The sequence below is a fragment of the Rattus norvegicus genome, chromosome 3 (assembly GCF_036323735.1).
Source record: "Rattus norvegicus strain BN/NHsdMcwi chromosome 3, GRCr8, whole genome shotgun sequence".
NCBI lineage: Eukaryota > Metazoa > Chordata > Mammalia > Rodentia > Muridae > Rattus > Rattus norvegicus.
The window spans coordinates 148,219,517-148,247,508 of NC_086021.1; the positions used below are offsets into that span (position 1 = coordinate 148,219,517).

The 27,992-nt window shown below is 39.0% G+C and overlaps 1 protein-coding gene and 1 non-coding gene across 15 annotated transcripts in view; one reads left to right on the plus strand and one right to left on the minus strand.

The window, feature by feature from the left end:
* The window catches only part of Macrod2 (mono-ADP ribosylhydrolase 2), a 2,017,257-nt gene that overhangs the window by 45,696 nt on the left and 1,943,569 nt on the right, over positions 1 to 27,992 (plus strand). For 12 of the 14 annotated variants that reach the window (XR_010064912.1, XR_010064913.1, XM_039106853.2 and 9 more), the window contains exon 3: positions 13,457 to 13,564. Coding sequence is in view for 12 of the 14 variants with exons in the window: in XM_039106853.2 (XP_038962781.1) it covers positions 13,457 to 13,564 (108 nt within the window). In the remaining 2 variants the exon portion in view is untranslated. Of the gene's footprint in view, positions 1 to 13,456; positions 13,565 to 15,951; positions 26,454 to 27,992 lie in introns of those variants that run through there. The other 2 variants (XM_063284990.1, XM_063284992.1) reach the window with 2 other exon arrangements.
* Positions 3,248 to 3,354, minus strand: LOC120101941 (U6 spliceosomal RNA). The gene has a single exon (XR_005502995.1). It is a non-coding gene; the product is annotated as a U6 spliceosomal RNA (small nuclear RNA).

Here is a 27,992-nt window from a genome sequence, read left to right on the forward strand (position 1 = left end):
CAGTTGGCAAAACTACCTTAAAGATTATAGGACAGTAGATAGAGGCTTTAAGTCCTGTGATTTGTGAAGCAGGAAATTAAAATACCATGTATATACTGTTATCAATTCTATGTAGGAACGTGCATTAATTTGCTATATAACTCTTTTATTTACTAAAATATAAGTGATTAACTTTAAAATTTCTTTTATATTAATCTGTTTATTTTGTTATCCCCCCATGCTGCATGCAATTTTCCTGGCTTCTTTCAGTAAATGAATATTTACCATGTGCCAGGAATTGTGCTACATATCTCAGAAAGTCAGTTATATGAGAAGTCAAGAATTTAGTCTGGAAGTTCTCCTTTGCAAGGTTGAGAATCATTTTTCAAACAAGAATAGTCTGTATAACACATGGAGTGGAGAATTCACAAATGCTCCATATTCCTAAAGGACACATAGGAGGTTGTAATATGATGAGAATATTTACAAAGAAGTGGTTTAGAGACTTGGAGGGCAGGGCCATGAGCCAATCATAAAAATAGATCAACAAGACAGGTGAAGGCCTGAGGATGGTATGTTTTGATTTTATTGGTTTCCATGTGACAATTGAAGAAGAGAGGATGGATTTGAGGTAATTTAAAGTAGAACAGGTAGGATTTGGATACTCAGCTTGATATGAGTTAGGAGAATTTAAATTGTTCAAAATTGTAGGAATCAGGGGATGACTAATTGGAAGAATTGAGGAAGATACAGAATCTAATAAGCTATGACTTCTAAAAATCAGGCATATTCAGATAAACAAGGGACTTCTAATCTGTCTACAGGCCTTATCCTTTCTATAGTCTTCTCAGCAAATGATCACTTCCTCACCGCTTACTGTTTTAAGCCAAGTTTCTATATTTCCCCCTTTTCTATTTAAATAAAGCAGTATGGTTTTGTAGTCTGCATTACTTCTAATGTATGTAGGTGGCATGTGACTCAAAAATTCTACATTAGTTGAAACTAAAGAAACAGTGATGCATTCAAGGTTTTATGTGGGAAGGCATTTATATATTATTTTATGATAAAATTGGAAATGATTGAGTTCCTCTCAAAAACAGGAATTTAGTTGACAAATTAGGGTATTTCTTTGCTGGATGGGTAGGTTAGGGAGGTGCTGTCCTGTTGGAATAAAGGGTGATCCCATGTTTTCAGCAAAAGTGTACTTTATTGTTTATTTTACAAGAGAGGAGTTGAGGGAAAACACTGGAAATTTCACTTCCTGTGGTACTTTAGGGACACAGATTCTTTACATCTTATTTGTGTGTCATGTTGTAGGGCATCTAGGGGAAACTGGAGACATGTCTATATTTTGGCTTTATTGAAACCCTTGGTGTTTGCCATGATGGTTCTACCCAGAAGGACATTTCTTGTTTTTTGACTGTAATGTGTGAAGCTATTGACACCCTTTCCTTTTTTCTAAGTTACATTTTCTTTTCTAGTCATTGTGTCTTTTTCTCATATTTTCCATTTGTCTTATGTGTAGAAGTCAGTGTTCTTCAGTGTTCTGGCTTTGGTTCATTTTCGTTTCATTTCTACCCTTAATGGTCTCACTCAGGACCACTACCATTTGCCACTTCCTAAACCCAACTCTCCAGCCTGAACTTCTTTCTTTTGAGCAAACAATTCATATTTATGAACGTTCTATAGGAAACTTAAGAGCTAACATAGTCAAGACTGACACAATTATATTCCTTCCCAAATAACTTCTCCCACCTCCCTGCCTAGCTTCTCAGCAGTAACCTAGATCAGAAGCCAGCAAACCCAACCCAGCCATTTTCTTCCATCTCTCTCCCGGGACCCTGATTCTCGGTAGATGTGCTCGCGGGTGGTCATTGTTTCTGTCCTTCTTCTTTCCTCTTTTCATCGCCACAGGCTTAATTCAACCAAGGTTATTTTGAGAACTTCCTTACGCATATGTTCGTATTCCAGCTCCTTTCCAATCCTAGTTAATAATTAAATAAGCCATTGACTTTTCTTCTCCTGGCATTTTGTGAACACTGGTTGTATGTTTGAAGTTGTATAACTTCCAACTGCAATTCAGTTAATAAATTATACTACTACTAATAAATGAGCATTTGTGAATAAAGAGAAGCCAAGAATGATAATTGTACTGTTTAAGTAATTATCACCATAATATTTAAGGAAATTTGAAAGAAAATTAAGCACTACTTTCACACAAGTAGGAGCAGTGCACTGGAGAGAAAAGAAATAGGTTTAATGTTTAACTTAGCACACAGAGAACTGAGTCTAAGGAAAGAAATTAATGGTATTTGTTGCATATATTAGTGCTATACAAAGAAAGCAAGAACAAAAAGTCTCTGAACAGTTGATTGATCTGTTTAGCCTCTGCTACTTGAATGTAGTTGGACTCCTTGGACCCTGCCATGGCTACACATAGCAGAAGGCCTTGGACACTGTCCCTTTTCTGACAAACTAGCCAAGTTTGGGTATCTGGCTCACCTGTTTAATTCTCTTCCTGCTGGTATTGGCTCTTCTGATAGCTATCCCTCATATTTTCCACATATCAACCTGATACTTACTCACCTACCTCCACGCCCTGTCTATCTTCTGAGCACACGTCATAACTCTTTTGTCGTTGGCATCACCTCTGGGTTAGCTGGTAAGGAGAGATGCTTGAGTATAGCACAGTTTGCAAAATATTAACTCGATGACGTAGATGATGATACAGAGAAGGAATTCTGTTCAAGATTTCATAGTAGTAATAATCACTCCTCACAGGTTTTGTTGATAATGACTTAATTTCTGCTAATTTCTTATACTGTTGAGCCCAAGTGATCAGCCGTAGGTCTCCTTTGTCTTGCATATACTCCTCCCTCCTGTGTTAGAGTCCAGGACTCGGGAGGTGCCAGACCCACCTCACATGATGGTACAGCCCAATGAGCTTCAGAGGGAGGGTGATAAGAAACACGATACATCTTTCTGTTCTCTTAAAATTACCTAGTTACCCCTCGCACCTTAGAGTGCTCACTCTCCTCACATGCTCACTCTCCTCATTGCTGAGGTTTGCTCTAGGTGTAACTTTCTTACCTACTTTTTACTAAAGGTCTTAACTGGCAGATTGAAAATTTCTGAAGTTAAATAATGATAAAGAGGATAAACTTTGGAGGAATACTGTTACTTTTCTGATACTTATAGTTATATAATTGAAAAAAAGAGCCACTATTGGTTTTTTGTTGTTTTTAATAATCATTTTATTCATTTACATAAAAATACGGAATGCTTCATGAATTTGCGTGCCATCCTTGTGCAGGGGCCATGCTAGTCTTCTCTGTATTGCTCCAACTTTAGTATATGTGCTGCCGAAGTGAGCACAGTTTCTCTGTTTTTGTAGGCTGGAATTTTTAGACATTTTACTAAAAGAGCAAAAATTATATTTTCCTTTCCTTTGAAGTATAACCTTATGACTTTAACTGATTTTTAAAGTGGAAAATTACTTGAATTAGTTACCAGTATTACATGTAAACTTTAAACTAAAAGAAAAGTCAAACTATGTAGTTATGTTCTAATTAAAAGTATTTTTAGCAGATTGTAGCAATATGATAAAATATACATTTTAATGCCTAAGTTGTCATCTCAAGTTAACACATGTTAATTAAATTTAAAAATGCGTCATGCATAAAACTTTCCTTCATAGGTGTGTGTGTGTGTGTGTGTGTGTGTGTGTGTGTGTATGCAGAAGCACATGTGTCATAGGCTATAGGAGGTGAGAAGACAACCTTGTTTGAGACAAGGTCTCTTGTTTACTACTGTGTATACCAGGCAAGCTAGCAATTCGTCTGTCTTTTGTTCCCACCCTCCTAGGGCATTCTGGGATTATGGATGCTTATACTACTGTGTCTGGCCTTTATGTGGTCTCTGGGGATCTGAACTCAGGTTATCATACTTGGATGGCCAGTGTTTTACCCACTGAGCCATTCTGTAGCTGTTCCTTGTACATGTATAATGTCATGGAAGGGGTCTTTTCTGGTCATGTCTATTTCATATTCTATTTCTAAATTCCTGTTATTTTTGGTTGTCTGTATCTCTAGGTTTAGGAAAATTTCAGATGTAACTTTGAATAGATGCTCTATGCTTTTAGTAAAGTCTTCTTGAATTCTTTAGATTCTTATTTTGTGTTGCCTCTATGATACCCAGGATTTATTGAACATTGTGATGTTGATTTTCTCTTCTATTTTCTTTTGAATTCACTATTCATTGACCTTGTTCCCTTGTCCTTCATCCTTTGTAATCTTCCTTACTTGTTTGTTTTTAATACTCAAAAGACCTGAAGATGAAGACACCAGTTGATGTGACTCCCTCAGTTTAGTTTACTTTTAAAATCACACTTTGCTGAACTTCTCTTCTATGTTGTTGACCTTTTTATTTATATTCATGATTTCATCATCTATTTTGCTAGCGTTTCTTGTCTTTTCTAACTCCTTTTGAGTCCCAAATGGAATTCATATGTTAGTTTATCCTCTTTGAAGTCATACATCATTTCTACCAGGAGATTTTTGATTTCTTCCTCTGGTGATTTATCTCATTCAGATCTTTTGAGTTAGTACTTGAGGAATAACAATATTTTGGAGTAGTCATGTTGCCTTATATTTTTCATGTTTCTGTGTTGTTTTGCAGTATGTTGATTAAGATATTAATAGCTATTCTGGCTTTATTCAGAATGCTATTTAAAAATTAATTAATTAAAAAATTAATTAATTCAGTTGTTTATATTCCAAAGGCTGCTTCCCCTCCCTGTCCTTCCATCATGGAGTTTCTCTTTCCTACTTCCTCCTCTTCTCCTCTGAGAGGGCAGAGCCCCCTGGGTCTATCCTCCTCCCTGGCACATCAAGTCTCTGCCAGATTAGGCACATCCTCTCCCACTGAGGCCAGACAGGGCAGTCATGAAGATTGAGCTTCCTGTCAGTTACATATGTGCCATGGGGCCTTATTCTAGCTTGTGTGTATGTTCTTTGGTTAGTGGCTCAGACTCTGAGAGTTCCCAGAGGTCCAGGTTTACTGACTCAGTTAGTCTTCCTGTGGGGTTCCCATCTACTTCTGTGCCTTCAGTCCTTCCCCCAACTTCTTCATAAGTGTCATTGACCTCTGTCTAATGTTTGACTGTGGGTACCTGCTTCTGTTTCAGTCAGATGCTGGATAGAGCCTCTCAGACGACAGTTAGGCTGGGCTCCTGTCTGCAAGCATTACGGAGTATCCCATTAGTAATATTCTGGATTGGTTCATGCCTATGGGATGATCAGGTTATTGGTTGGCCTTTCCTTTGGTCTCTGCTCCATCCCCACATTTCTTTTAGACAGGACAAATTTTGGGTTGAAAGTTTTTAGTGGCTGGGTTGTCTCTATCCTTCCACTGAGGGTCCTGCCTGTCTATAGGAGTATGCCTCTTTAGGTTCCATGTCCCTACTGTTAGATATCTTGGCTAAGGTCCCCATGTTGCCTCCTGGGACCTTATCCCAGACCTCTGGGACTTCCTAGAGATCCCACTCATTCCAGGCAGTTGCAGATTTCCATTCATTTTCCTTGCTCACTGGGCCTCTCCCCTTTCTCTCCTTGCACCTGACCCTACTTCCCCATTACCCTTCCTTTACCCTCTCCATAGTTCCTTCCCTCCCTCTGCCTCCTATGATTATTTTGTTTCCCCTTCTAAGTGTGATTCAATCATACTTGCTTGGACCTTTCTTCTTGTTTTAACTGTTTTCGGGTCTGTGGGATGTATCATGGGCATTCTGTACTTTATAGCTAATATCCATTATCAGTGAGTGCATACTATGCCTACATTTTGGATTTGGGTTACCTCACTCAGGATGATATTTTTTAGTTCCATCCATTTGCCTGCAAAATTCATGTCTTTGTTTTTAATAGATGTATTAGCTATTATGCATAGCAGTAATGTATAGTATTGCATAGTGTTAATTGAACCACATTTTCTGCATCCATTCTTTGATTGAGGGACATTTGGATTGTTTCCAGTTTCTGGCTATTATGAATAAGGCTGCTATGAACATAGTGGAGCATGTGTGCTTGGGGTATGGTGGAATATCATTTGGGTATATACCCAGGAGTGGTATAGGTGGGTCTTCAGGTAGAACTATTTTCAGTTTTCTGAGAAAAACTGCCAGATTGATTTCCGGAGTGGTTTTACAAGTTTGCACTCCCACCAGCAACGGAGGAGTGCTCTCTCTTCTGTACATCTCTGCCAGATTGTGCTATAACCTGCATTTTTGATCTTAGCCATTCTGGCTGCTGTGAGGTGGAGTCTCATTTCCTTGATAACTAAGGATGTTGAGCATTTCTTTAAGAGCTTCTTAGCCATTTGAGTTTCCTCTGTTGAGAATAGTTCTATGCCTCACTTTTTAATTGGGCTATTATTTGGTTTTTGGAGCTTAACTTCTTGAGTTCTTTATATATTTTGGATATTAGCCCTCTGTCAAATGTAGGGTTATTGAAGATTGTTGAGCAGTTTAATCATGGAGGTTCAGTCCATACTACTGTTATTAGTAGACAATCTGTTGTAATAAAGCAACATTATTCAAAATAGAGTTTAGAAATACTCTTAAAATTAAATGGAAAAACTACTGAAAATGTACTAGAAAGCTAAAAATTCCTTGGGGTAAAGAGGGATTAATTGGCTAGGATAAAGAAAGGAGACTGGAAATGGGAAATAGAGGAGCAAGATTAAATGATAGATGAGTGAAGAAGATTGTTATCAAGGGGAAGTGAGAAGAGAAAGATGAAAAGACTTTTAAGAGGTAAAGGTACAAAAAGAAAGGAAGAAAAAGAAAGAACGAAGGAAAGAAAGAAAGAAAGGAAGGAAGGGAGAGAAAGAAAGAAATTTCTGTGGCTACAGAGACCCCAGAGATTGAGGACACTTGCTGTTTTTCACAGAGGACCAGAGTTCAGTTCTCAGCACTTACTTTAGGTGACTTTGTAACCATGTGTAACTCCATTTCCAGAAAACCAGAGACTCTTTTCTAGCATCTGAGGGTACTCATGAACACATGCCATGAACGCAGACATATACACATGAACATGAATTAAATATTTACCAAAAAAGGGTTGTCTGATAATGAAAAAGTTCAAAAACAAATTCAGCCTATAGAATGGACTAGGAATATAGTCTTGTACCTGGACACCAATCTAACAGATCAAAACATTAGGACTGGTGTACTGTAACACAATATCTTCTGAACACTGCAGATGATCTCATCAGAAGTAAGAGAGGCAACCTGAAATGGAGAGAAAAAAAACTACAGTACTTTACCAACAGTTTAACTCAGATGGCAGAAAAACACAAGTAACTGGAAAAATCAGGACAACATATTTCCTTTAGAAATGACCATTATCACAATAATAGTCCCTGATGAAAACAACTTAGGTAAAATTCTTGATTCAGGATTAAATGAAACCGAATGATTAGAAACATGTTCAAGTAACTCAAAGGAAATACAACTACAATCTAAGAGAATACAAACAACTGATGAAATTAGAAAGTCAATTGAAGGTATGAAAATAAAATTCTATAAAAAAAGAAGTAAGAAAAATCAAGCTGATCCCACCCACATTCCCCAACACACACAGACACACACACACACACACACACACACACACACACACAGACAGACAGACACACACACACACACACAAGAAAAGAAAAAAAAAGAAAAAAATCAAGCTGAAAAACTGAAGTGATGATGAAAATGGAGAGAAAGCACCATAGGTCAAATAAAAAGATGGCAGAAAGCTTTACCAGTAGGATCATATGACAGATAGAATTACAGGGCTTGAAGACAAACTAAAAGAACTGGATCTTTCAGTCTAGACCAGTGATAAATAAAAAAAAGGTATGTATGAAACATTAAAGAACCCTGGGGACATCATAAAAAATCAAAGCTTATGAATTGTGGGCATACAGAAGAAGAATTTCATACCAAAGGCAATAAAATATTTTTAATTAAATCATAGATAATAAGTCCAAAATCTAGGTAAAGTGAACCCCATCCAAAACTAAGGTACAAAGAAGGCCATAGAGAAGTGTACAGAAAAGGAAGTAGTCACTATGTTATAACATCATTAAAGCATTGAGTATACAGAACAAAAATGCCTACTGAAAGTGCAAGAGAGAAAGGCCAAGGAGCATTATAAATGCAGGCCTAAGAATCACTTCTTACTTTCCATTCAAAACCTTAGAACCAAGAAGAACTTGGAAAGACTTCAAAGTCTGAAAGACGGTAACTACCAACCCAGTTTAACACGGCCAGCACATTGATCTATCCTGACTAAGGGATGAAGAAAAACTTTCCACGATAAGAGCAGGCTAAAGGAGTTTACAGTCACAAAGGCAACCTTACAAACCTTGTTGGAGCATTAGATCAGCCAGACTGCCCCCAACAAATGAAAACATTGGAATTAAATGCCATCACAGATCAAATGGACCTTATAGGTATCTACAGAAGAGTCTACCCAAACACTAAAGAATACGTATTCTCAGAAACTTATGGAATTTTCTCTAGAATTTATCACAAAATAGGACACAAATAAAATTTCAACAAATATAGAAGAATTGGAATAATGTCTAGTATTTTATCAGACCACAGTTTAACAGGGATAGAAATTAACAGCAAGAGAAACTATACAAATCTACAGACTCCTGGGGATTAAATGACACCTTGTTAAATGAAAGAAACATTGAAGAAATAAAGAAAAGATTTTAAAATCCCAAGAATTAAATACAAATGAAAACACAATATACAAAAACTTAAAATGAAGCAACCCTAAGAGGGAAGTTTGTAGTTTTAAGTACAACCAAGTACCTGGAGAGACTGCTTCATGTTTAGAATTCTTGTTTCCTTGAAGAGGAATAAGAAAATCAAGAACATCAAGAACTTTGGGTTTCAGCAGGTTCCAACCAACCACTTGCAACTCCAGATCCAGGAGATCTGGTGCCCTCTTCTGGTCTCTATTGGCACTCCTCATACACACAATGAAATTAGTAAAATGAATCCTTAAGAAACATTGAAGAGTTCTCAAACAATCTGATGATGTAAATCAGGACATTGGAAAAGCAACTTAGTAAACTAATCCCCCAAAAGAGAAGACACAAATTAATAACCTTAGAAAAAGAAAGGGCACCATATGTCAAGAAATTCAGACAGGAATTCAATATTTATGTTTCAAAAAGAGGACATGTCTTGAGGGAGGGACTTTTTGAGGCAAGTACCAGGAGGAGGGACAGCAAAGTGAACAAATTAAAAAAAAAAGACCTTCCATTAAACTGGAAAAATCAGAAAGAAATGGGTGTTTTTGTAGAGTCATATGGCATACTACAATAAAACCAAGATGAAGAAAATAATACAAACAGATCTGTAACAAGCAATTCTATTGATGCAGCAATTACAGATCTCCCAACTTAAAGCTGTTCAGGACCAAAAGTATCTGCACAGAATTCTACCAGATCTTTAAAGCAATACCGATATCAGTACTTAGTAAATTATTCCATAGAAAAGTAAAGAACATTTCAACTTTTAAGAAACTAACACTATCCTTACATTTAAACACAACAACAACAAAATTATCAGCTGATGAACATACATGCAATTTAATATAATATTTGCCAGCTAAGTGGAAGAACACACCAAAACATGTTGATCAAGTTGGTTTCATTCTAGAGATATGATCATGGTTCAACATATGGACATTAATAAATATGATTTGTTACATAAGTGAACTCAAAGAAGAAATCACTTGGCCATTTCTATAGATGCAGAAAAAGCTAATGTTCCTTCATAATAATAGACCCAGAGAGAAATGGGAGTCTCACTCAACTTAGTAAATCTATAAATGACAGACTGATGGCAGTCATCATGCAGAATGGAGAAAAACTCAAAACAGTCCCCTAACATCAGTAAGAAGATGCCCATTCCCTCCATCCTTACTCAGCATGGTGCTGGAGGTCTTACCTAGAGCACCAGGAAGGAAATAAACGAGATACAAATAAGCAAGACAGAAGTCAACGAATTCCTATTGACAGAAGCTGCTATCCTATCCATGAGACTCTCTCCCAGAGAGTCCAGTAGAAAGATTTCCAGAGCTTTCAAACATTTTCAGCATAGTGTTAGGTAACAAATTAAAATGTAAAAACCAGAGCTTTCCAGGATACCAAAGACAATTATAATGACAGGAAAAAAATCAAGGAAGCAATCCAATTTGTAACAGCCTAAAACAAAACCAAATAAAACCAACAACCAATCAAAACAAGCATACAAACAAACCTAACCAATGATGTGAAAGACCTATACAATGAAAACCTTAAAACACCCTAAGTAAATTGAAAAAAGGTACTATTAGATAGAATGGTCTCCCGTGCTCATCGACTAGTTGTGAAGGACAAGGTAGATTACTCAGAAGTTGGTCCACTCACTGATCTCAGGCTCAGAACTGTCAAACACCAGTCTTCTCAGTGGGTAAGATGTCTGGGCCACTGAGGTTGGGGCTTGGCCATGTATTTATCTGCCTTGGCTTAACCTCCTTCCCTCTTGTACCTTTCAATCATTGTTGTCTGTCCCCCTGTCTTCCCAGCTATCCCTCTGTGGTAGGATAAATTGAGGCTCCCACACCGTGCTTGTTCCTTGATCTCATGATCCTGGGTTATTTCAGTATTTAAAAATAGATTCTCTCTCAAAATGGTATCCAGCTAGTGCTCTCTGATTCATTTTGACTGACAAACATGGTTTTCTCTCTCCGCCATTCATCTTCTCTTTGATTGTCTTGCCAAAATCCAAATCAGGTTAGAGGGTTTTAAGGGTTGTGGGCTCATTCTGGGTGTAGCTATCTCTGACCTGGCTTACCTTTTGATGGCGTCCCTTACCAGACAGCTGTGGGCTGTAACTTGTTTTGATTTTCTTTACCCTGGATTTTTATGCACTCTTCAGGTATACTTTTACTTCCATTGTAGATATTTGAAACTCTCCCTCTTTCTCTATTGGAAGTGAGTCTGTGTTTTCTTGTTTTACCCCTCTCCTTCACTGGCTGAAACAGGAAAACTCTAGCCTCTATCTTATCTGGAAGTGTTATACATGTTTAAAAATCATTGCTATGGTGTCTTTGTTCCATTCTCAGCTTCCTGGTCCTTGAAATCTCTATTTAAATAGTTTAGAAGAAACACTGTAGGGGAGAAGGTGGCACAACTCAAGGAGTGAGGTTGGATAGTGTCTAAAGGGCCACTGAAAAGTAGTGCATCTTCTCAGGGCATGAGAGTGGACAGTTGTCAAAGACAGCATTGTTGAGCAGTCTATATTCTAAGTGGCAAACATGACGATCTCTAAAGGGTTTATTGTGCCTGTGTTTTATTTTAGGCAGATTTAATACAGTTATTTTTTTTTAATTTCAAGTATATAGCTTTTAAAGTATCTAGGACAGACAACTTTTACCTGAGGGACATTTTCGTATCCAGGAGGGGTTCAGCCTCAGTGTCCTGAATCCTGCAATATTTAGCAACTTAACAGTATCACTGCAAATGCAGTAGTGCGTGTAAAACACTCCATGAGAAACAGGGGTTTAACTTTACAGACCTATTCTGACAAGGAGAGAATAGGTTATGCCTATTGTGTCACCTCCCCAAACAAATACAGTTTGTATTCTTTGTGAGGTCCTTGTTCATTTAATACCTTCTGACACCTCACCTCAGCAAGGAGCCTTTTGTAATTTATAGATTTTCATTGATCCTGGTGCTTAAGAATTGTCTGCAGAAGCCATAAAATATTTATTGTAGTCTAGTAAACTTTAACTGAGAATCAAGATTTAAAATTTTTGAAAGTCCTAAGAGCAGTGACTTATAGGATGTGGAGCTCACAGCTTTGCTGTGTTAGGAATCTCAACTGAATTGACATCTTTGGGGCCATTTTCTTGATTGATGATTCATGTGGGAGGGCCCAGACCATTTTGAGTTGTACCACTCCAAGGCAGGGAGCCTAGGCTGTTTAAGAAAAGCACCTAAGGAAGCCAGAGAAAGCAACATGGGGGACCATGGTCTCTGCTTCAGTTTCTACCCCAACCCACATTCCTGCTTTGAGTTCCTGTTCTGACCTCTCCTGATGGTAGACTGTAAATGTAAGAGGAAATAAAACCCTTTCTCCTCGAGCCAAGAGAGAAACCAAACAGGAAAGCCCCCAAATACAATTTAGGTAATTTAGGTACTTCAAAATCTATCCCTTTTTATCTCCCAAATATTTTAATTGTCTGCTCATCTGAGAGAGTGTTTCAGTGAGTGGATAGAATTATAGTTCTCCCTAAATGATGTTCATATTTCATAAGTACTTAGAGTTTATAAATGTTTTTAAAATATGATAACATTCTTTATATATATAATCTGTGTATTTTAAGACATCCATTTATATTCCTTTGTTAAGTGGGTTGACTCTGTCTTAAACATGAATGACAATTCAAATTAGTATTTTTCTCAGTTGTGTGTCAGGTTTTAGAACAGCTTGCTGGCTCTGTGTTCTGGATGGAGATAGTTCTCTTGCATAGTAACATTGTATGTTAAATGTAAAGTTGTATTGTATGTCATAGTAAAGTGAAAGGGTAAATGCAATGAGGTAAGCGAAGACCACTTCCACAGATCTAGATCTTCTAAGGATGGCACATCCTTTTAGACACAGCAGAGTTGAAACTAAATGGTCAAGTAAATACATTTGAAAGATTCCTTTAAATAAGTCGAAAAAATAGAAGTGATCCCCTTCACTGGGCAATGTGTTTTCTCTCTGTAGCTGCACATCTCTTTTCTTTATGAATATAATAGAACACAATTTCATCTTCATGTGATATTATCATAATAAAATTGATAAGTGTTAGTTTTTAATGGCCAAGGATATTGGCCAAAGTTACTCAAAACACCTAACTGATCACTGATATAGACAGTGCGTTTATATTGAAAATAGGATATAATAGCGACTAAACCACACCCCTGGTACTTACATATATTTGAGATTTTTCTTTGTAACCCAGTGACTCATATTGATTGGCTCTTATAGTTGTCCTGATTAGAAAACGGTTAGTACTGGGAGAAATGTCTCAGTGAGTAAACACTCTTGCTTTTCCAACATGATGACCTGATTTGAATATCCAGAGTCCACATAATCAGATGTGTCTGAGAGCCTGTAAGCTCCTAGGGGAATGTGGAAGCAGAGACACGAGGATATGCAGAAGCTGTGGTCCACTTGGCTTGGCACATGCAGTGGCAGGGGACCCTGGTTTAAAAGGTTGAAGATGAGGACAGATTTCTGAGGTGGTCCTGTGACCTCCACACTTGCACCATGGCACACTGATGCACCTCCTGATATGAGCACACAAATGCAAATACGCAGGAAGTCATTGATTACATTAGGAATATTTTTATTAACAAATATCTCTTTTTATTATAGAAGAAAATGCTCAGGAAGCACCACAGGTGAAGAAAAGCTTGAGTGAAAAGGTTTCTCTCTACAGAGGTGACATCACCCTGCTAGAGGTGGATGCAATCGTCAATGCGGGTGAGTGGTTCACTTTGCTGGATTTTCTTTGCTGTGCCTTTACAATTTTAAAATATTTTCTACACTGTATTGGTAGAGAAGTATCTAAATATTTTTCTTTGTGATTAAAGATATTAAGGATTTATTTTATGTATCCAATTAAGAGCACCGGACTACAGGAGAAGTAACAATATGCTGTAAAAAGTTCTTCAGAACGAATTTTAGTAGCTAAATGATTACTGGTTTCATGCCTGTGTAGTGAGAAGTTGTAGTTTAGCAAGGTTTGCTTTCCCTTTGTATAAGTTCTAAAGATACAGTTAAATTATATCAGTCAAAAGGGAAATGGGGAGAAATTATTTCTCTGATTTCAAAACCTCACTTGTTTGTTTTTTTTTTCTAAAATGCTATTTCACTGGCGTATTTTAATGTTTAATTTTCTTCTCTGAATATCGAAGGAGATATGGCAGCATGCTATTTACATTGCCCTTGTCTCCTATTTATTTCCTTGTGTAGCTATATATGAAAAGGCTGTAGCAGTTGTGATTCTGTAAAGATAAATATTAATACAAGGAAATTATGATTTATGTTTTAGAAAGGTAACCTTTGTAGGTTGAAAGTGTCAAAGAAAAGTAGGTGTAGACTTAAGTAAGCACAGTTTTAATTTCAGGTTCCTTAAGCTAAGGGGAGAGGATGGTGAACCTGGAGAGCTGAAGAGAATTTCCTTAGTATCCAAAAGGTCACGAAGAGAAGGGCTTTTCTTTTACTGGAAGATGTGAACACATACAGAAAGCAGTGGCTGTGGGGAACTGAATGCTGGCATTAGACAGACAGGTGGTTGCTTGGAGGAGCCATTAGAAAGTTGTGTTTTTCATCCATCATGGTGACTCAAAATGCAGATGTTTAGAACCAGGAGAGAAGATACACTTAAGTTTGGAGGAGTCTAGTACCCAGCCTTAGCCAACCAGAAGGAGGACGGAAAGTTCAGGTGTGAGACAACAGAATGAGAATTTAGACTGCCCGTGTCTGGACTCAGCAAAAGCTGCGAGATGATCACTTGTGAGTTTTCTGTGAGCCAAGTAGGAGAGTGCTGGTTTATCTGTCTCTCAGAACATGAAAGAATGGGCGGGACACCCTGACTGCCATGGTTTTCCAAGAGTGCAGGGTTCAGATAAGTCTAGTGCTGTCTCAGTTGATGAGTAAATTCAGAGTATAGTAGGAAAATGTCTTGGAGGGGACCAGAGTAAGGACTGGAAGAAACTTATTCCACTCATGGGAGAGTTCTTGGGGTCTAATAAAAAGGCTGGAAGTCTACTGATCTTCTTCCTCGTGAATCGGGTGTCAGTTGTTCTGTAAAGTGCCAGCTCTGCCGTAATCGGTTTTCTTTTTCTTCTAATGGTGCTTTGCTTCCTGTCTCCTGGGATGCTTCTGTCACCCTTTTGAAATGTCATTTCCTATCAAAAAGGAGTGTGGATTTTTATTTCTACCCAATCTGGCTGCCTTCTTTTGGTTTGATTTTTGTCCTTCTTCTGTCACCTTAAAGGCTCAGATCTTCCTTCTATATAGGCTCCTTGTTGGTTTGTTTTTTGGTGGCTCTCAGTTTCGAGTTGTTTTCCTCTCGTCTGTGAGGCTTATGAAGAAGTCAGGGCCTTAGAAAGTATCTCATGAACACTCTGGTATAAAGTTTTAGTTAGATATCCCTGTGGTTAGCAAGTGATCAACGATTTATTATGTTGGAATTTTTACAAATGTAAGAACTTTAATTCTAAAATATTTAAGATTTAAGAGTTTATTTATATATTTATTTTATTAATTAAAGGATTTAAAGTTTTAATAAAAGTACTATCAACATTCTAAATATGCTTTTGAAATTTTTGACTGATGATTCTGGTTGATGCTTTTTCTTCTTGTTAACATAACATTGAATTTCTCTTGTTTACTTAATAGTGATAATGACTTTTCTTCGGTTCTGTTAACTATGTACTTTTGTTCTTTCCCACAAAGCACATAATGGTACCCTTTTTATTTATTGTTTCACCACCCAAAACAATGGCTTGACTTTTGTGCTTATAAGGAATATTCAAACTGTATATGTGTTAAATTGACTTTATGCAATTGAATTTGTCATACATGTAATAGCATATTCTGTACCGAGGACTTGATAAAGTGAAGTGGTTTGACTCTAGTTTTAAAAATCATTTGTTCAATAAATCAATAAAATATTTATTGGGTAATTTTTTGACATAAAATATAGACTTCTTAATCAGAAAACACATGCTTAACTCACTATTTTTTCTTATTCATTTTATCTTGCCTTTCCCTGTATATGTAGGTTTCTTATAGAGGTTGCATAGTGTACATGATTATGATGAATTAATCTGTAGATAAGAATCAACTTTGTCCCCTTCTAGCTCCCGGCTGCGATGATTGTAATTTGGCTGTGTTCGCAAGGGCTGGCTCATCAGGTAGCTCCTGGGTGGATGGGAAGGAAATACCAAATATACAGGTAACAGCTCTATTTACAGCTCTCTGCTGTGCAGCGTGTTGGCCTGGTATGAATAGAGAGGCACAGCTGTTAGCTTTCTGGTATACAAGGAAACATGACAGAACACTACAGAGCCATTTCTAGGGAGAGGCAGTGCTTCCAGTCAAGGGGGCAGAGCTACCCTGCCATCACTTTCTGGTAGACTGCCAACATTCTTTCATGACCACATTAGTATATTGAAACAACTGATCTGTATAGTTCTGAAAGGAAGGATTCAATATTTTAAACTTCTGAAATTAGTATTTGCTGAAATTCCTTAAACTTGTTTAAATGTTACCTGAGACAAGCTCTTTTTTATTCTTCTTTCTAGGAAGTTGACATGTGACTAAGCATCTGATTAGTTGGCAAGGAACTAGAGGCTGAGCCAACTAGAGCTTGTTTAGAGCCAGGCAGACACCGGGTCCAGTTCTCAGGACTGCCTTATTTTTAAATACTAGTTTGAAGTAATTATAGTAAACTTAAGGAAAAGAAAGAAATCAGAGTTCTGTGTAACCTTTCCCAAGCTTCCAGAACTGGGGGTATCACGTAATCTATACAATAATGTGTGACCTGGAAATTGATATTTATAGTCTTAGCGGTATTCATGGAAATGTCTTTGGCATCACAAAAAAGGAGTCTGTCTTTCAATTGAACTTTGTGTGGACAAGGCAAACTTTACTCTTGGTCGAGAGGGTGTCGCTGGAAAAGCAAACATACTGAGACAGGAAGTGCACTTGGGTTTTATTCTAAGGAAGGTGGTGACTGTGTCTTTACCCCCATGGAGACTGACTTCACAATTTATTCACTTGGCTAGTCTGAAAAGGATTGATGCACTGGAAATGAAGACAAAAGGGGAAAAGGTCCATGCTTCAAGGAGAACAGGGTCACTATTTCAGGCCATCAAATTCCCACAATAGAGCAGAAGACCTTCATTCACCCAAATTTTTACTGGGTAAGGAGGGTTAAAACATTTCCATGAAACTCTTTCTTAATTGGGCATTTTATTTATTTACATTTCAAATGTTATTCCCTTTCCTAGTTTCCCCTGTGGAAACCTTCTATCCCATCTCCCCTGTCCCTGCTTCTATGAGTGTGCCCCCCCCCCCAACTCCTTCCTGCTTCCCCACCCTGGCATTCCCCTACACTGGGGCATTGACAAAGGTCATCTTCTGCTACATAAGCAGCTAGAGCCATGGGTCCCTCCATGTGTACTCTTTGGTTGGTGGTTTAGTCCCTGGGAGCTCTGGGGGGCCTGGTTGGTTGATATTATTGTTCTTCCTATGGGGTTGGAAACCCATTCAGCTCCTTTAGTCCTTTCTCTAATTCCTCCATTGGGGTCCCCCCTGCTCAGTCAAACGGTTGGCTGGGAGCATCTGCCTCTGTATTTGTCAGGCTATTGCAGAGCCTCTCAGAAGACTATATCAGGCTCCCATCAGCATGCACTTCTTGGCATCCACAATAGAATCTGAGTTTGGTGTCTGTGTATGGGATGGATTCCCCAGATGGGGCAGTCTCTGGATGGCCTTTCCTTTGGTCTCTGCTGTTTCCTTTAGACAGGAGCCATTTTGGGTTAGAAATTTGGAGATGAGTGGGTGGTCTCATCCCCCGACCAAGGGCCTTGCCTAACCTCTGGATATGGTCTCTACAGGTTCTCCCTCCCCTTTGTTGGGCATTTCAGCTAATCACATCCCTGATGGGATCCTGGGAGCCTCTTGCTTTCCTGGCATCTGGGACTTGCTGGTGGCTACTACCAATTCCCCAGCCCCCATTGCTACACACCTCTGTTCAAATTCCTGACCCTCTGTATATCATCCCCCATATCTGATCCTTGTATTCTTTGTATGTAATATTGTTGGTCACTTCATTTTTGAATATTAATTTTCTTTTTACTGCACTGGCATGTATATGACCGCTTCTATGAGCTCACATCCATGGCCTTCATGTCTTACCCAGAGTACCTCAATAGTGTCCTGAGGACTTTGTTGGAAACCTCACTTGATTTCCATCCGTAGATAAACCGATTATTTTCATGTTGCTTCTCTGTTTAGCCCGCCACCTTTAGTATCTTCTTACAGCTCATAAGGTTACTGGTGCATATCTCACGGTTTCAGATGTATCTTGCTTCAGATATCCTTCCCAAAGATCTGTAATTCATTCTCTCTCTCTTTTTTCTTCCTCCTCCTCTCCCTTTCTTCCTCCTCCCCTCACTTCTTTATCTAGTTATGTATAAGCAAAACCATGCTTATCATTAAGGCCTGGGCAAATACAAATACAAGAGAAAACCAATGTTAATTTTTTCTGTGGACTTTGTAAATTTTACATATTGTCTTTTGGACTGAAAGTGGGGTAGTGTCTTCTACACGTAGAGGTGGGCTAGATACAGTAGAGAAGATAGGCTTGGATCTAAACAGAAGTGATTCTCTGTATGCAAAGCATGTAGAAAGTCCTGTTGTTGGAAATGCAAAGAAAGTATGTAAAGTAAAACTGTATTTTTAGTTTTGTTTCATTCCTGTGACAAATAAATTGAAAATTTGAGGTAGAAAATAAAGTTTTAGAATCCATAACGATGTTATTTTGCTTTTAAAAACACTCTTCAGGGCTGGAGAGATGGCTCAGTGGTTAAGAGCACTGACTGCTCTTCCAGAGGTCCTGAGTTCAATCCCCAGCAACCACATGGTGGCTCACAACCATCTGTAATGGGATCTGATGTCCTCTTCTGCTGTGCCTGAAGACAGGGACAGTGTACTCACACACATAAAATAAATAAATCTTAGAAACCCACTGTTCATACAGTGTGGACACAGTTATTTGTGCCTCGCCTCCTTTCAGTCGTGAGATGGAGGACAGATTTGGTCTCCTGTTTTAGCATAGTTTTCTGAGTTGTGTTTGGAGAGGGCTGGAGATGTATCCATAGATCTTCAGCCTCCTGCCTTTTTTCTATCATATTATTTAAAACAAAATTTTGCCCTGGGAGATGAGTACCTTTGCCAGATTTCTAAGGAGTTTACTAAAAGAAGATTATATTTTCATGATCATTTCCTTCTCTAAAATATGCTTCTGGTAAATTCCTGGTGGTTCCAATTGCTTCCTTATTTCCTCACCATGCTGCCTTCTTTCTGTCAGGCTTTAGCCTTCATGCAGATCCAGCTCAATTTCCCCTTGATCTTCCAAATTTCCGTACACAAATTGTCAGCACCCAGGAGTGTTGACTGTAACCTCGGGGTACAGCAAGCAAACCCATCATCTTAATGTAGTATCACATAGGATGATCTGTGTATACCGACTAGATTCAAGTATAATCTTATGCTAAGCCTATTGACGAAGTAAACAGTTTTGTTGTTGGCTGGATCTTGGGAGGGAATATAGACATATAATTTCTGGTTCAGTGTTAGGTCACTAGAGACAATTCTACTGGCTCCTCAGACTCAGAAAATTATTCTACATGAGATATAATTTTAAACTTATTTGCAGATTGCTGGCTATGTAATAAAAACAGGACAGTGCTCCAACCATAAATGGGATGGCTGTAGCCAAGGATTAATGTTCACTAGTATAATAATATTTAAAAGGAAAGGTCAGGTAGGTTGATTTGTTTACTTTTCAATTGTTCTTGCCTCTACTCCAACTTCTAAGGAGTGGTGCATTTACCTGAAGTTGATCATAGACTCTTGGACTCAGATCAGTCATGATTTTCTGTATGCTTTTTTGACTTGCTGGCTTTGGAAGCTTTGGAAAACTATTGAATAATTCTTAACATCTATTTGTTTTTATTAGTTAAAAATGGGCATACTATAAGTCCTGCCTCACAGAGCTATTGTGAAAAAAGAAAGACAATGAAAATTGAGAAATAGACTGCTTCCTACATTACTTATTACATAAAGCCACAGACAGAGAAATGGTAGCAGATTATACAGCTTAGCTCGAAGTCAAAAAGCTGACTTATGTTCTAGATCTTTTAAAATCAGATAGGTAAATGTATATTCAACTAAAATTATATATTCTGTGTCCCATAGTTTTAGGTATTACTGTTTTACTTGAGTTATTTCCAAGAGATGCCATTAAATTCTGAAACTCTGCAATAAGAACTGTGGCTGTTTTAAATTTTATTCTATATGCATGTCCAATATGTGCAGCACATGTGTGCCTGGTATCAGAGAAGGCCAGGAAAGGGGCTTGGATCCACTAAAACTAAGGGCGTTGGTTATAAGCCACGGTGTGGCTGCTGGGAATCGAACCTGTGCCCTCTGCAAGAAGAAAAAAAGTGTTAACTGCCAGGCTCTGGGATGTGTTAAACCATCTTTTCATTCTTCTTACTTACATCACAACATGGTTCTTATCTGGACATAGTGCTTCCTTGTTTTTATAGTCTTCATTGATTTTCTCTTAAGAAACTCGTGGAATCTTAATAAATGTTAAATAGTTTAAAGATGATTTTGAGGAGAAAATAATTGCTACAGACTAGGTGGCTGCTAAGAAATTTCCCTCTTGAGTTTTATTCTGTTTCTAACCATCACTATCTCTACTTTTGAGAGAGTATCTCTTGGAGTTAAATAGTACACAATCTTTGTATTGGTCATGCTTTCTAGAGGAACTAAATAAATACAATATATTGAAAGGAGGAATTGTTAGGTTGGCTGACACAGTATGATCTGAGTGGTTCAGAAGTAGCTGGCTAGGCACTGATGAGTCCAATAATTTGAGAGCTGCCCAGCCCAATCTGAGGCTGAGTCTCAGTAGTCAGGCTGAGTCTAGCGTTGAGGGCCTGGGGATTCCTGGAGAGCCCTGGTCCTCATTGGAAGACTGAAGAACCTGTGCATACTTGCCAAAGGTCATCCACTGTGGAAACTTCCCTTTACCATTATCCTTCAGGGTTATCCGAGATAAGGATTGTGATGCTGCAACTGTCTCCTTTTGGATGGTGTCTGCATAGCCTGCAGAACCATCTGTAAGCTGTGCCTGGGTCTTCTCTGACTTAGTTGTCTGATCACAGACCACATTCACAAAGTCACATATGCATGCTTTGGGACAAAAGAAGTAGTAGCAGGAGTAGGAATTCTATGCAATTGGGTAACTTCCTCATATAACTTACTTGTGCCCTCAGAACCTGCACTTGTCTGAGCATATGTGTCTCTTCATTTAATACCAGCTTGCTAATCTTCACATGTAGCTTCCTGACTTGTTGGATCCAATAATACCCAGCTTATAATGGGAAGCTCAGCCGGCATGTTAACTTGACAGTTCATCATCAGGCACTCAGTTTTCATTTCAACCCAATCACAGGTTAAGAGCTGTCTCTCAACTGGAAGAAGTTTTCTTTAGATAATGGTAGGGCCTTGGTTTAAACTCCCTAGGGCCTCCACTGTGATTCAGCTATGGAGGCCTGTAACATCTCCAAACAGCACTCTTGTCTGCCACTTCTACAACAGATAGGTTTGGGAGACTGGATCACAGGGCCCAAGTGGCCGAGTAGACTGCATAGGAGCTTGGATCAGCTGAGAGCTATTTCCTGTTCTGGGCCTCTCTCAAAGCTGGCATGTTTCCAAGTCATTTGTAATTAAGCCAGTGAAGAATACGCTGCTTCTAGAATCCTATAACTCACTGCACATTGTGCTTCTTTCTTAGTAGGAAAGACCAGGTACAGCCACTTAGTATTTCACCTTGTATGAATTATCTCAACATGCTTGACACCACTGGACTCCCAGAAATGTCACTGATGTAGAAGGCTGTTGAATTCTTGGTTCTTTCCCATCTTCTGATATGCAAATGCTTTACCAATAAGCTCATAGTGGTTGCTACTTTCTGCTTATTTGCTCCAGTCAGTGAGTAATGTTATTAATATAATGGACTGGCATCAAGCTTTGTGGAAGAAAGGAGTGGTCAGGATTCCCGTGAACCAAGAATTGACACAGGGCTGCAGATTTACTATAGGTTTGAGGCAGAGCCATAGAGATGTACTCCTGCCCTTGACGGCTGAAGCAATATGCCTGCTGGTTCTGATGGAAAGGTATAAAGAGAAAAGCATTTGTGAAATCAATAGCTGCATACTGGGTTCCAGGAGCCATGTCAGTCTGCTCAATAGGAGACCATATCTGGTATAGCAGCAGCAATCGGAATTGCTGCTTGATTAAAATTTTGAACTCTGTCCTAGGCTTGTTTTCTGCACAGGCCTAATAGCAGAATTATGGGGTATGTGGTAGGAGCAACCGCTATGCACCTCTCAGGTCCTTCAGGGCACTCGTTTCTGTTTCCTTCCAGGGAAGTGAGGCTGGTTTGAGTTTGCTATCTTCTCTCATGGAGGCGGCTCCAGCGATTTCCATTTGTTCTCTCCAACCATAGTAGTTCTCATTCCACAGAAGAGGGAGCCAGTGTGGAGGGTCTGCCAATTCTTCAGTGTAACTGTCCGAATTGTACATTCTGCGACCTGCTCTCACTTTCTCTCAAGGAGCTCTCTGTCTGCAAACTGGCTCAAGTCTGCCAATGGAGGGCTGTGGTTCTATTATGATTCCAGGTAGCTTTTCATTTGTTCAGGAATTGTGTATAACAGGGCTCTCACTTGTAGCAATTTTAAGAAAATTCAAGTAGGGAAAGCAAAAGTAGATTTTTATTGAGTTTTACAGAAGCTGATACTAGCCTAGGTGAATGGCCAAGATAGCCAGTGCACCATTTGATGCAAATCGGTTTTTTAAATACATTCCAAATCACATTTCCCTGCCCCTTTATTCCTCATTGCCTCTCAATGCTGTCTTAATTCCCACTTTACTTCCAGAAGGCTGTACTGTTACCTTTGGGACACAAGGGAGGATTTTATCTATAGATCTTGTTGGTACTAGTAGTAACCAATTTGGAGATAGTGTCAGGGGTGTTGGTGAGACTGGAATTCTTTGGGACCTGAGGAGCAATTGGTGCTGAGTGTTTCTTAACTGAAAAGTACAAGTTTCTCAGTTTCTTTTTTTAAAAAAGTTTATTTGTATGTTCAGTGGGATGGGGCTTGGGCCACAGTGTGCATGTGGAGACAAGAGGACAACCTGCAGGAGTTGAGTCTGTCCTTCCACCAAGTGGGTTCTGGCTATGAAACACAGGTTATCAGCCTCAGTGGCAGGTACCTTTACCCATGGAGCCGTCTAGCCATATTGGGCAAATGGTGTACATGCCTACAGGCGTGTGTGTGTGTGTGTGTGTGTGTGTGTGTGTGTGTGTATGTATATGAGTGTGTATGTGATTGCATGTGTGTGAGTGTGATTGAGTGTGTGTGTATGAGTGTGTTTGAGTGTGTGTGTGAGTGAGTGTGTGTGTTTGTGGTGGTGTGAGTGTGTGTGTGTGTGTGTGTGTGTGTGTGTGTGTACCAAAGGCTGATGTCAGGACTCTTTCTCCATCACTTTTCTACCTTATTCATTGAGGCATGTTTCTCAGTGAAAGTCAGAGCTCACTTATACAGCTACCCTCACTACTCAGTTTGCTCTTTGGATCCCCTGTCTCTGCCTGCCAGAGCGTGAACTATGCCTCCATGGTCACCATATTTACTTGGGTTGTCAAGATCCATACTCAAGTCCTAGTACTTGAAGGACAAGCACTTTAGCCACTCAGCCAGCTCCCCAGCTCCTGTTGCCTAGTACTTTATGAGTCCTAGAAGTCTTTTAAAGCTTGTGTGCAATCTTATTTAGAGTATACCATACCTTTGGCTTAATTTTTATTTTAATAATTATATAACAAAATAGAGTTGCTGTAAAGTTTTATTAATTTTAACCAAAGGATAGATTTATGTGTCCATATGGCGTATATGTCTCTTCTAAGTTTATCTACTCAGCAGCCTCCAAAGCAATCTTGTTGAGAGCTTGTACTTCTAATAGGTGACTAGGACTGTCCTCTTGAATAGTTCATGCTGTTATCAGAGACTCATTTGGCATGTCCTAGAGATGCCCCACCTGCCCACCACTGATTTCTGTTCTCTTTCCCCTGCTCTCCCTTCACCTGGTCCCTCTCCATTCCTTCTCCCCTCCAGTTCTCTCTCTCCATCCACCTCCAATATCTATTTTATTTCCCATTCTGAGAAAGATTCAAGCATCTTTCCTTGGGCCCTCCTTGTTATTTAGCTTCTTTGGGTCTTTGGATTGTAGCATGGTTATCCTGTACTGTATAGCTAATATTCACTCATAAGTGAGTACATACCATTCATGTCCTTTTGGGTCTGAGTTACCTCAGTCAGGATGATATAGTCTAGTTCCATTCATTTGCCTGCAAAACTCATGATGTCATTGTTTTTAAAAGCTGAGTAGTATTAGATTATATAAATGAACTAAATTTCTTTATCCATGCTTCAGTTGAGGGACATCTGGGTCTCTCTAGTTTCTGGATATTATGGATAAAGCTGCTATGAGCATAGTTAAAAGTATCCTTGTGGGATGGTAGAGCATCTTTTGTGTATATAGCTGGGTCTTGAGGTAGATCTATTCTCAGTTTTCTGAGAAACCACAAATTGATTTGCAGAGTGGTTATACAAGTTTGCACTCCCACCAGCAATAGAAGAGTGCTCCTCTCATTCCACATCCTCTCCAGTATGTGCTGTCCCTTGAGTTTTTGATCTTAGCCATTCTGATGGGTATAAGGTCGAATGTCAGAGTAGTTTTGATTTGCATTTCCCCATGACTAAGGACATTGAACATTTTTTTAAGTGTTTAAATGTTTCTTGGACATTAGAAATTCCTTTGTTGAGAATTCTCTGTTTAGTTCTGTACCCCATTTTTAAATTTGGTTATTTGAGTTGTTGATTCTAACTTCTTGGGTTCTTTATCTATTTTGGATATTATCCCTCTATTAGGGTTGATGAAGATTTTTTTCCCAGTCTGTAGGCTGTCGTTTTGTCTTATTGACCATGTCCTTTGCTTTATAGACACTTTGTTTTATGAGGTCCATTTAATAACTGTTGGTCCTCGTGCCTGAGCTATGGGTGTTCTGTTGAGGAAGTTGTCTCCTGTACCAATGATTTCAAGCCTGTTCCCCACTTTCTGTTCTGTTAGATTTAGTGTATCTGGTTTTATATTGAAGTCTTTGGTCCACTTGGACTTGGTTGTAGTGAGAGTGGGTTCCTGTTTAAGAGTGCGTTTGGTTCCCTGGCTTTCGATACTCTACTCTTGGCCTCTTTATATAGTGTGTCTTACATGTTATAAAATAGCAAAGAAATCTTTCTGAGATCTTATAATTTTGAATTTCCAGAATTGTGAGAAATGCATTTCTATTTGTTATAAGTTATTGAGGCTCAGATTCTATTATAAGAGAATAAGAAATCTGAGTTGGAAATGAAGTTTCAACTAAGAAGTGCTGGACTGAGGTGTGATTACTGTCACTGAAAAATTTCCCCAGGGGTGCTGGAGAGATGACTCAGAGGTTAAGAACACTGGCTGCTCTCTTAGAAGACCGGGTTCTATTCCTAGCACCTATCTATGTGTGACTCACAATCACCAGTAACTCTAGTTCCAGAAGTCCCAATACCCTTTTCTGTTCTCCACAGACACAGCATGCATATGGTACATAGACATACATAGAGGCAGACACCCATACACATATAATATTTTTTAAAAGGCAGAAAATTTGCCCCAGTTATTTTCCTTCATTATTTGTAACTTATGTGGAGTTGCTATTTTATGAATCACAGAATTGGATATTAATTCCTCTTTCTTAGCTGAATAAATTATACTATTTGCTTACTTAATTTTTCTGAAATACATATATGGTTTATATGCATAGAGGAGGAAAATATGAAGAATTTTGAAATGAAGTCTCCAGTTTATATAAAAACGGGGCTCTATGAATGGCAGCTAAGGAAAGAGGCATTTCAGTAGCATTGTACCCCCCTCCCCCATACACACACATTCCATAATGTATGATCCCCCCATACACACACATTCCATAGTGTATGATCATCACATTTCGGGACCTCCAGAGGAACTTGCTGATATTTTATTAACTTCGTGCTTGGTGAAAAGCCCTTACATGAAGAATTGTTATTTGTGGCTCAAATTTGGTGCTTTTTTTTTTTTTTCTTTTTTTCTCCATCTTTATTAAATTGGGTATTTCTTATTTACATTTCTTTCTTTCTTTTTTTTTTTTTTTTTATTAACTTGAGTATTTCTTATATACATTTCGAGTGTTATTCCCTTTCCCGGTTTCCGGGCAAACATCCCCCTCCCCCCTCCCCTTCCTTATGGGTGTTCCCCTCCCAACACTCCCCCCATTGCCGCCCTCCCCCCATAGACTAGTTCACTGTGGGTTCAGTCTTAGCAGGACCCAGGGCTTCCCCTTCCACTGGTGCTCTTACTAGGATATTCATTGCTACCTATGGGGTCAGAGTCCAGGGTCAGTCCATGTATAGTCTTTAGGTAGTGGCTTAGTCCCTGGAAGCTCTGGTTGCTTGGCATTGTTGTACTTTTGGGGTCTCGAGCCCCTTCAAGCTCTTCCAGTTCTTTCTCTGATTCCTTCAATAGGGGACCTATTCTCAGTTCAGTGGTTTGCTGCTGGCATTCGCCTCTATATTTGCTGTATTCTGGCTGTGTCTCTCAGGAGCGATCTACATCCGGCTCCTGTCGGTCTGCACTTCTTTGCTTCATCCATCTTGTCTAATTGGGTGGCTGTATATGTATGGGCCACATGTGGGGCAGGCTCTGAATGGGTGTTCCTTCAGTCTCTGTTTTAATCTTTGTCTCTCCCTTCCCTGCCAAGGGTATTCTTTTTCCTCATTTAAAGAAGGAGTGAAGCATTCACATTTTGATCATCCGTCTTGAGTTTCGTTTGTTCTAGGGATCTAGGGTAATTCAAGCATTTGGGCTAATAGCCACTTATCAATGAGTGCATACCATGTATGTCTTTCTGTGATTGGGTTAGCTCACTCAGGATGATATTTTCCAGTTCCAACCATTTGCCTACGAATTTCATAAACTCGTTGTTTTTGATAGCTGAGTAATATTCCATTGTGTAGATGTACCACATTTTCTGTATCCATTCCTCTGTTGAAGGGCATCTGGGTTCTTTCCAGCTTCTGGCTATTATAAATAAGGCTGCGATGAACATAGTGGAGCACGTGTCTCTTTTATATGTTGAGGCATCTTTTGGGTATATGCCCAAGAGAGGTATAGCTGGATCATCAGGCAGTTCAATGTCCAATTTTCTGAGGAACCTCCAGACTGATTTCCAGAATGGTTTTACCAGTCTGCAATCCCACCAACAATGGAGGAGTGTTCCTCTTTCTCCACATCCTCGCCAGCATCTGCTGTCACCTGAGTTTTTGATCTTAGCCAATCGCACTGGTGTGAGGTGAAATCTCAGGGTTGTTTTGATTTGCATTTCCCTTATGACTAAAGATGTTGAACATTTCTTTAGGTGTTTCTCAGCCATTCGGCATTCCTCAGCTGTGAATTCTTTGTTTAGCTCTGAACCCCATTTTTTAATAGGGTTATTTGTTTCCCTGCGGTCTAACTTCTTGAGTTCTTTGTATATTTTGGAAATAAGGCCTCTATCTGTTGTAGGATTGGTAAAGATCTTTTCCCAATCTGTTGGTTGCCGTTTTGTCCTAACCACAGTGTCCTTTGCCTTACAGAAGCTTTGCAGTTTTATGAGATCCCATTTGTCGATTCTTGATCTTAGAGCATAAGCCATTGGTGTTTTGTTCAGGAAATTTTTTCCAGTGCCCATGTGTTCCAGATGCTTCCCTAGTTTTTCTTCTATTAGTTTGAGTGTGTCTGGTTTGATGTGGAGGTCCTTGATCCACTTGGACTTAAGCTTTGTACAGGGTGATAAGCATGGATCGATCTGCATTCTTCTACATGTTGCCCTCCAGTTGAACCAGCACCATTTGCTGAAAATACTATCTTTTTTCCATTGGATGGTTTTGGCTCCTTTGTCAAAAATCAAGTGACCATAGGTGTGTGGGTTCATTTC